The sequence below is a fragment of the Bidens hawaiensis genome, unplaced genomic scaffold, assembly GCF_021521415.1.
Source record: "Bidens hawaiensis isolate Kalapana, Puna unplaced genomic scaffold, B.hawaiensis_p1.1 tig00057848_1, whole genome shotgun sequence".
NCBI lineage: Eukaryota > Viridiplantae > Streptophyta > Magnoliopsida > Asterales > Asteraceae > Bidens > Bidens hawaiensis.
Window position 1 is genome coordinate 36,278 of NW_027500438.1, and position 9,602 is coordinate 45,879.

At 33.8% G+C, this 9,602-nt stretch overlaps 1 protein-coding gene across 1 annotated transcript; it reads right to left on the reverse strand.

The window, feature by feature from the left end:
- On the reverse strand, nucleotides 1–9,259 carry LOC143602054 (cell division cycle protein 27 homolog B-like). The gene is made up of 16 exons (XM_077079302.1): nucleotides 8,989–9,259; nucleotides 8,601–8,673; nucleotides 7,515–7,624; nucleotides 7,276–7,322; nucleotides 6,815–6,912; nucleotides 6,081–6,385; nucleotides 4,869–5,030; nucleotides 4,592–4,793; nucleotides 4,304–4,518; nucleotides 3,472–3,537; nucleotides 3,279–3,398; nucleotides 2,493–2,569; nucleotides 2,271–2,390; nucleotides 1,945–2,164; nucleotides 981–1,262; nucleotides 1–317 (listed from the first exon to the last, which is right to left on the reverse strand). Exons 1-16 carry the CDS (start codon nucleotides 9,142–9,144, stop codon nucleotides 267–269), a joined length of 2,304 nt encoding a protein of 767 aa, XP_076935417.1. The 5' UTR covers nucleotides 9,145–9,259; the 3' UTR covers nucleotides 1–266.
- Nucleotides 9,260–9,602: the final 343 nt, after the last annotated feature.

The following is a 9,602-nucleotide window of genomic DNA, read 5'->3' on the forward strand; positions in this document are numbered from 1 at the left end:
TTATCGAGGCGACCAAAGAATCTGATACCAATGAATTGATACATCTCAAGAACAAAGTGAAGTACAAAATAATGAAAAAGTCGATCCTATGAATGAATACAATGTAAAGGGGATAACAAATGTTCAACTAGACGGTATCATCAATCTTCAACGATGTATGCATCCTCAATCCAACGCGTATATAGATTCACAACATGATCTAAAGACGTGCCGTCCATAAATGGTATTATACGGAAACAGGTTTTGAGGGGGCTTGCATATGCACTCTATAAGTTGTCTTCCAATTCGTCAGGCATATGTAACTTCTCAATAGCAGCCTACATAAAATAAAGGATACAATAACGTTCAACTCGCTACAAAGGTTAACAGAAAAGGTGTTTTGATTCAATCCGTTCCTTCAGACCCGCCCATTTGCCACGGCTATTAAATAGGGGTGTAAACAAGTCGAGCTACTTGAGATCGACTTGTTATAAACTCGAATCTTGTGGAGCTTAACAAGCTTTATCTAAAGCCCAAGCTTCACTTATCGAACCTGAATAAGCTCGCTAGCCTAAACAAGCCTTCTATTTATATAATTTATATAAATATAATTATATATAAAATTATGATAAACAAACTAAAATAATATATATTATGTTATATAAAAATTATAACTATAATATGTATAAAAATTATTATACTATAAACTTTATTTAAATATTATTAGATATAAAAACATGATAAAAATAACTAAACAATACACACACACACACATATATATATATGATGCTTATACAAAATTATAACTATATAAATATGTATAAATAAGTTAACTGATTAATAAATAAAAAAACGAGCAGAGCTGAGGCTTTAGAAATATAGCTTGAATGATTCGAGCTCGAGTTCCTGTAAGTTAAACGAGCGGAGCACGAGCTTAGACAAACTCTGGCTCGGCTCATTTACAACCCACCTATTAAATAAGCAAGAAAAGAGAATTTGACCTTGATTGTAGCCACATCAGTTGCGGAAGGCTTCAAATCCAAAGCTAGACCAAAATGAAGCATGGCCATGTCGTACATAAGGCAACGTTTATATATCTTTCCCATTAATGCATATACACTGCTTTCATGAGGCGCGTATTCTTTAAGTTCTTGTAGAACATTTAAAGCATCGTCAAACTCCTGCATCGTTACAAGGATAATTGCTTTTTGATACATGGGTAAAGGATTCTTCTTATCTGCTATTATAGCCTTGTCCATCATTGCTAATGCTTCTTCATTTCTCTGTCAATTTCGTTTAAAAAATGATAAGTATTTTAAATTTTTATGTAATTGTGAGAATCTGTTGGAGAACTCGTCCCCCCCCCACCCCCCCACCAAGGCATGTTAACTAAGGGATCCATGTAAAACGTAGTTTGCGTTTGGTAGGTAGCTTTCAAGCAGGGCTGTTATAAAAGCTCGCGCATCACTCGAAATCGGCTCGTGCTAATCGAACCAAGGTCGGCTCGACTCGTGGCTCGCGCGTTAGCCAGCTCTTTGGCACGTTTAACTTAAACCCCAAATTTACATGTGAGCGCGCGCGCACACATATATACACTTTAATAAAATAAAAAATAAAACTATTGAAAATTCGCTTAATAATGAAATTCCCATCTGGTTCCTTTAAAAGTAAAACCCAAGTTTTAATACATATAAATTATGAATTATGTACTTAATAAACTCTGCATTATGTGTGTGTGTGTGTATCATATATCGACGTGTGTAAATAAAATTTAAGAATTAAAAAACTTAAAAAATAAACGAGCTGGCTCGACTCTATAAACGAACTGAGCCCGAGCCCGACTTTCAAGGGATTGAAGGCAAAACCTAGTGGAAGCACGCTCACCCCCTTGAAAGTTGAAGTTTCTAACAACAGTAGCATGATAAAGTTTTATCAATTTTCATGTGAAAGTATATAGAATCAAACCTTTAACGCATGCAAGGAAGTCCCGAGATAAGATATTATAACAGAAGAACGAGGGTTAATATTCAAAGCCCTTTGAAAATGATGCTTCGAGAATTCGTATTTCTCCTGGCGAAGATATATCATTGCAAGACCATGCCATGCATTATAATGCCTTGCATCTATCTGAAGGGCATTTTGGTAACTTCTGATTCCGTTCTCAAAATCCTCCAAAGCCACATATCTGTAAATAAAGATAAAATCCATATGCAGATCATCAAAGGTTTATATTATAACTATTATATTGTAATTTATATTCAAAGTATAATGAGTTATAATCAAATTCATACTCATGACCACAAAGAGTGTGAGCATAGACGAATCTTGAGTTTAACTGCACTGCTCGTTGAAAGTTTTTTAGAGCGGTTTCATGGTCTTTCTGCATGCTATAACAATTTCCCATTGCACACCTGACATATTTGAAGTGAAAATATAAATTGTAGAAAAGAAAACAAATACTCGTAGAGCATAACTTATATTTTTAGAGGTTAAAAAAATTAAAAAAAACTTACCATGACTGAGGGGCTAAGCGGTCTGTTGATATTAGCTCCTGTGCCAAATAACTCAACATCATATCCTCCTTCAAGTGCTACAATATATAAGATCAAAGATTTGTAGTTAGTGGTGTGTAATTTTGACACGAAACTTGCAGGTTTTGGTTTAGCGTAAACAGGTCGGGTCATTTTTGGGTCAAACCCGTTAACACGTTTAGCTAAACGGGTGTCATGTTCGGGTTGGCCTGACGGACTCGCAGATTAATCTGTTTATTTAAATTTAAACTATATCGGCTTGTGGTTCGCTCGATGGACTCCTTTGAATTTAAACTAAGGTTTAAATATAATAACATATAAAAGTATTGAAGAAAAAAAGAACACGTACAATATTTTGAATCTGCCTCTCGATCTTTTTTAATATATAAATAAAAAAATATAAAATAAAATAAACTAACCAAAAATATCACTTATAATTTTGTAAATTCTCTAGTTTGATTTTGTATTATGTGTATGGTAAGAATTTATTTTTTTGTCTTTTATATATCAATGTGTAAAATAAATTAAAGGAAAAAAAATTAATGAACCGGCTCGTTTAAGTTCAAACTCAAGCCTGGGCCCAACCTGGCTTGACTCAGATTGGCTCAATGGCATGATTGGGTTCGGGTTGATTTCAACCCGACAACCCACGAACACGACCCGTTTAGCATCCCTGATTGTAGTCTTAATTATTAATTGATGTATAGTTCACTTAATATAGTGGCACCAATAGTATTGTAAAGATTAGACAAGTACAAGAGAACTTACATATAGAACAGTAGAATAGATATCCATTCCTTCTAAGCTATAAGGGGAAGCCAACCGAGCATTGCTAAACGCACGTTCAGCTTCTAGATAATCCACCAGCTCAAAATGAGCTTTTCCAACCTACACTCAGAATTACCATCTTTAACAATTCAATAGGTTGAAAATATGATATTAACATTAACAGTTAACTTACCTGAGAGAGCACCCAGCCAGTGTTGTAATGCTTATGAGGAAGTTGCATAAATACATCCAATGCATCCTGTTTTAAAAAAATAAATAAATAAACAGAACTAGAAATAAGCAAATTATATTGTATACATGACCACAAAAGTGAGACTGTTCAAAAAGCCCACAACTCGTGACTCGCTCGAAATTGGTTTCTTGTTTTACGAGCAAGCCCGAGCCAAGGTAAGCTCGGCTTGTTGGCTGAATCTTAAGCTTGTTTAGCTGGTTCATTGGCTTGCTCGTTGCCTCGTGTAAATTAAAGCCCAAACTTCAATACAAATGTGTAATTTTGTGTGGCTAAAAAGTATTATCTTTTTTCTTTTCATATATGTAAAAGCATAAAATTGAATCTCTTTATTAATGAATGAGTTGGCTTGAGCTTTTTACAAGCACTCGAGCTCAACATTTCAACTCGATAAGACAAATGAGCCAAGCCTGAGCTATGGTAAGTTTGCCTCATTGACTCACTCGTTAGGCTCATTTTGCTGGCTCATTGGATAGTTTAAAATAAAGCCAAAATTTTAATACACACACATACATTAAATTTCATAGTTTATTAATTATGCGTTATATGTATGCTAAAAGTATATTTTTTTTCTTTTTATAAATGTAAAATATAAAACTAAATTTTTTAAATAAAATAAACAAGCTGGCTCAGGCCCACAACTTCAGCTCATTAAGATAAACAAGCTGAGCCAAGCCCAACCTGGCTTGGTTCGGCTCGTTTACAGCCCTACAGAAAAGTAGTAAAGTTAAATAATCTTTCACAAGGGCACATTCAAGTTTTCATGTTAAAATACCTGACACCTGTACAGACAAGAAAGTCTGTAACCTTCACCCATGATTTTCAAAAGGGACAAAACGTCTAAAGCACCACTAGCAACTTTTGATACACTCATGGAAGCCCGAGCCATTGACCCGTCATGTTCACAAGATCTAGCATCATGTGGTGGGGATGAACCAGAACTCGTTGTAGTGGTGTTTGAACGAGTGTCATCAAGGTCAGACCGAAGCCCTGAAAAACCAAGATTGTGGTTTAGATAACCGAAGAAATGATTAATAGTATTATTTTTTAAAGTGATTTTAACCTTCATTAATAGTTTCAGTTGACCAAGATTGTCCTTTCCTAACTGTAACAGAACGAAATGCTGCAGATCCTAATTTAGAAATACTCGGGTATTTAGAAGAATGATTTGTTCCATTCCCATTATTATTTGCCACTGGCCCACTTTCTCCAGCAAGTCTTGTGCTTCTTCTAGGACCAGAATCTGAGAACAGCCTTCCTGATATCTGGGACAGAACACAAAAACATAATATAAATATCCAAAAAGATGAACCAAAAATATATTATAACAAATTAACAACCTTTCTTAGTTTCCCCTCATCTACAAATTTTCTTCTAGGAGCTTGAAGGGTGGATTTAACAGTTGATCTTGGTGACACGTCAGCACAAACAGAAATAGAGGGTGGACCATTTGGGAGCATGTTTCTACCTATTGGTGGTGGGGAGTGGGACACGCCTGACAACTATAAAAAATGACACATAGCATTAACTAATGATGTGTAAATTCACCAAAATTATGATCCAGAAATATATAAAAAGAATTTATATTGCGCACGTTAATAGAAATTGTGAAATAACTCGGCATAAGGCAGTATTTTACCCAATAGTACCAAGTTACTTTTATTGTTTTGCTACAAAAACCACTCAAGTTTCAATATTGTTGAATTGTTGTTTCTTATAGATGTTAAAATTAAGTGACCTAAGTGGAACAAAAATGAAATTTGGTTACTATTTACTAATTATTATTTTCAAGTTTAGCCTGAAGTAGGAGGTAATTTTGAAGAAGGGTAATGAACAATAACCAAGTTTCATAGTTGTTCCATTTAGACCATTCAGTTTAAACAATTATGAAAAATGTCACAACAATAGAACAGTATTAAGTGACTTTATCGGAACAATTTTGAAACTCATTACCATTTACTCATTTAGGCCCATATAAACGAACATGAACAATTATTTTTGTTCATTTAGTCAAACAAATGCATGAACACATCCCATTCATTTGTTCATTCATGTTGGTGAACGTCCGTTTACGTTTGTTTATTTAAGTCTGTTTATACTTTATATATTCACTTAACTTTTTTGCCCATTATAATTTCATCTAGTTTATGAAATTAAAATATCACCATTACAGTTTTTTTTTATTTTTTAGGCCTACCAGATTGATGTTCAGTTTAGTTTTGAGTTTGGTGTGCACTCGGTTTTGTTTGCTAATCTATGTTAGGTATATTCATTCATTTACGTTCATGAACCGTTCGTTTATACTATTAACGAACGAACATATTCATTTTCTATGCAAACGAATAGAACAAGAAAACATCGTTCATTTAATTGTTTGTGTTCAAGCGTTTGTTCGGTTAAAGTTAAATGAATGAACACAAACATGCTCTGTTTGTGTTCTTACTGTTCACTTACAAGCTTAATTTAATAACAAAATTTAACCATTATGAACGAAAACAGAAAAAATAGTAAAATATAACTTGGTAAAATGAAGATGAGTTCAATAGTTATACCTGCATAGCCATTGGTGAAGGGGTATTATAAAATGGAGTGCCAGCATGGACACCATTATTATTGGGTTGGCTGGCAGCAACACGGCCAGAAAAAGCTGTACCATTATTATTATTTAAGGAATTACCCTTAATGTTATTGCTATGCAATTGTCTCAATTGTCTTGGGCTAACACTTTCAGCCACTTGTCGACTAGAAACTACACTATGATCATCACTCTGGAGACCCACGTGATGACTCAAGTATTGTTTGTGTATGCATTCAGCAGCTGATTCCCCAAACACTGATTCTGCTTCTCCAGCAGCTCCTGAAAACACAAAAGATGAAGCTAAATCCTAATGAAAATAGAAAATTCTATTGCTCCACAGAATGTGATTGTAATAAAATTAAAATCAAATGATTACTACACAAAAAAGATTAAATAAATAAAGAATCATGCTGAGCAGGGGTGTGCACGAAACCGAAGAAAACGATCCAAACAAAAACCGACGTTTTTTGGTTTTAAATGCAGTTAAAACCAAAAAAAAATCGAACCAAACCAAATTTATGAATTTTCATTTTTTCTATTTTAAATGTTAAGTAATTTATATGAATTTAATAAATAGTGTAACCCAAATATTTACGGTTTTCAAAATCTCAAAAACTGAACTTTCAGTCCATTTGAGCCCAAAACCGACCCATGCACAAGAAACAAAAGTTCTTTTAAGGCGAACGGTAAAGAAAAAATCTGACTTACCTAGTTTACACAACTCCTCATATGCAGACCACAACAGAGGATCTTTTGACAGAGCCTGGTTAAACTGATGAGCAGCATTTTTCAATCTATCCGTGAATCTGAAAGAAATTACGAGCCCACTCGTTTAGAAATCTTAACTTCACACACAAATGCAAACGCATATTTGACCCGTTCGACCTGTTTTCTTAATAGTTAATAGCTAAGTTTGCTTATTTTAACCACTTAATCCATTAAAAACAACATACAATCTGAATTAACCGTTTTCATATAAATATATTAAAGTTGCAACCTTTATGTACACTTCCTTAAAAGGTGGACTATTTTCAAGCTTAGTGAGTAAAATAACAAGAACTACAATAGACAACCTTCTTGGAGTTCTTTATATCCTTCAATAACTATGCTTCTTAAGGGTAAAAACGTAAAATAAAAGGGACAACTTGAAGAAATATATGGGCATTTACCTGTATATGAGCCCAAGTAGATAATGACCAGCTGCACCATTTGGTACCTGAAATAAAAAAAGCAAATGCAATGAGCAAGTGCTTTTTTAATCTGTGAGTAATAGTGTCATCAATTCATCGTCTAACACCATTTTTATATAATTATAACTGGAAAACGTAAGAAACATATGTGGGTAGACGCGTTATGCTTCAAAGTTCAAACACATATTAATAAGGAAAGCTTGAATGTATGTTATTACCTCGGCATTAGGTTCATTAGAAGGGCATAATGCTACTTCTGCTTCATTGAGAAGATCCATCTGAAAGCATGATAATGCAAACAAGTATCTGGATTGAGGCATTTGTGTTCCTTCAGATTAAGTGATTGAGGAAAACAGGTTAATAATTTAACTGAAGAATATCTACAGAAAATAGTTGGGTCCATAACATGTAACATTTTGTTTGAACCTTCAAACTAAAATTTTAATATTCAGACTGTCTTGCTATTTAAGTTCTTTTTCATGGTACTACCAATGGATAGTATTTTATTTTATTTTATTTGTATTTGTGTACGATTAGAACTAAGTTCTTTTCATCACTTTGAAAAAACTGTGAATCTGGTGCAATCAGACAACATGAAGGAATATAAGTATATAACCGATGATATTCTATATATCTTGTATATATTACCACATACGACAAGTACTATGCACTTCACTAACACAAATAAAACTAATCCTACATAACCAGAAAGTTTTAACATTTCACTTTATTGTCTTCGGTGTCTGCGTGATGTTAGATGAAGCAGGGCAGAAGAGGGTTAGCCGGAGGTATAAGAATACTATTTTTTTTATAATTTCTGGTTTTCTAAAATAGAGGAATGTAGCAATGAATTTCATAATTTCCATTTTATACTAGAAAGATTGCTTTGAATCTACAGAAGTCGTTTTTATACATACTAGTTTTCACCAAATTGCTCTCTAAAACTACAATAAAGATCTTCATTGTAGAATAATAGTTTTATCCAATCGAATTATCAAAGGTCAACACTCCAACTGGTCTAAATTATATTGATGCAGGTCAATAGTTACGGGTTTTACTTTTTAGATTTCATAGGCTCAGGTTAAATATCATGAAAGCCCTCAGAAGAGTCATCCACAAGAATATGGATTGAAGCATCTGTGTTCATCTGGATTAAATGATAGTCGAAAAGGGAAGAACAATAAGCTTCCCTTCATCCAATATACATTAATAATATAATAGGCAGAGTCTAATTCAGATGATATAGCAATGACATGAAGTGATGACACTACTCTAAACATGAAAAGAAACCAGGTTGAACATACCTTTCAAAATATGGTAAGCTGAGTATGCTTTATTGCTTTGTAAGTAACATGCTGCTAACAATTGCAAGTTTGTCTGCATTGACAAAATAAGCAAAAAACGTAACAAGTGGATAGAAAATGAGACGCTATGATTGGCGCGTTGCAAAAATGAAGGTATGAAAGAACCGAGTGTTGACTATTTAAATATGGCAACTTAATAAATTAGAATCTACTTGCTTTTGCCATAAAACGAACTAAGAAAAAGTGAAATCTCGAAGTCCGCTTATTATCATCTATCAACTAAATTTTCCGCCAAGACTTCTCTTTGATTGAAGCACGAGACTCGAATCTCGAAAGTATTGGAACATTATAAAGACATTACAACATGATAAATTAGCGGAAAACATACCTCAGAAGGAAACTCGGAGCACAGCCGTTCGCACATGAAAATAGCATTGTGGTATAACAAATGTCGCAAACTATTCTGAACAGAGTCAATTAACACCTCCTCCATTGTTACAACGATAGATGCAAAGCTTGCACACTGTTTTTCTGCAAGAATCATATACGTGTTTGTTACAAATACATTTAGTATGACAAGACTCAAAACCGTTCAAACGTAACAAATAAACATAAATTACGACATATAACAGACAAATTAGCACTTAAATACAACTCTCCTTATAGTAAATTAGATTTCCAGATGACCAAAGGGGAAAACTACTAGTTAAACAAACACGTCTATCAAAACCCTAGAAATTACTCCTTAAACCAGCTAGTTAATTCACAGGTAGAATCAGAACAACCAATCAATTAATTAGAAATCTCTACAAAACCTAAACACCAACGACACACTAACTTCCAAACTAAGAGCATGCATGTATATAAAACTCAAAATCTATACATTAAACTACAAAGAAAGCACGAGTGAGTACCTGTATGCGCGACAAGAAATTGACAACGGAGAGAGCAGCTACCTCTAAAACTCCGATTTCGCAACTAATTTCAGATCAGACAAGTTAG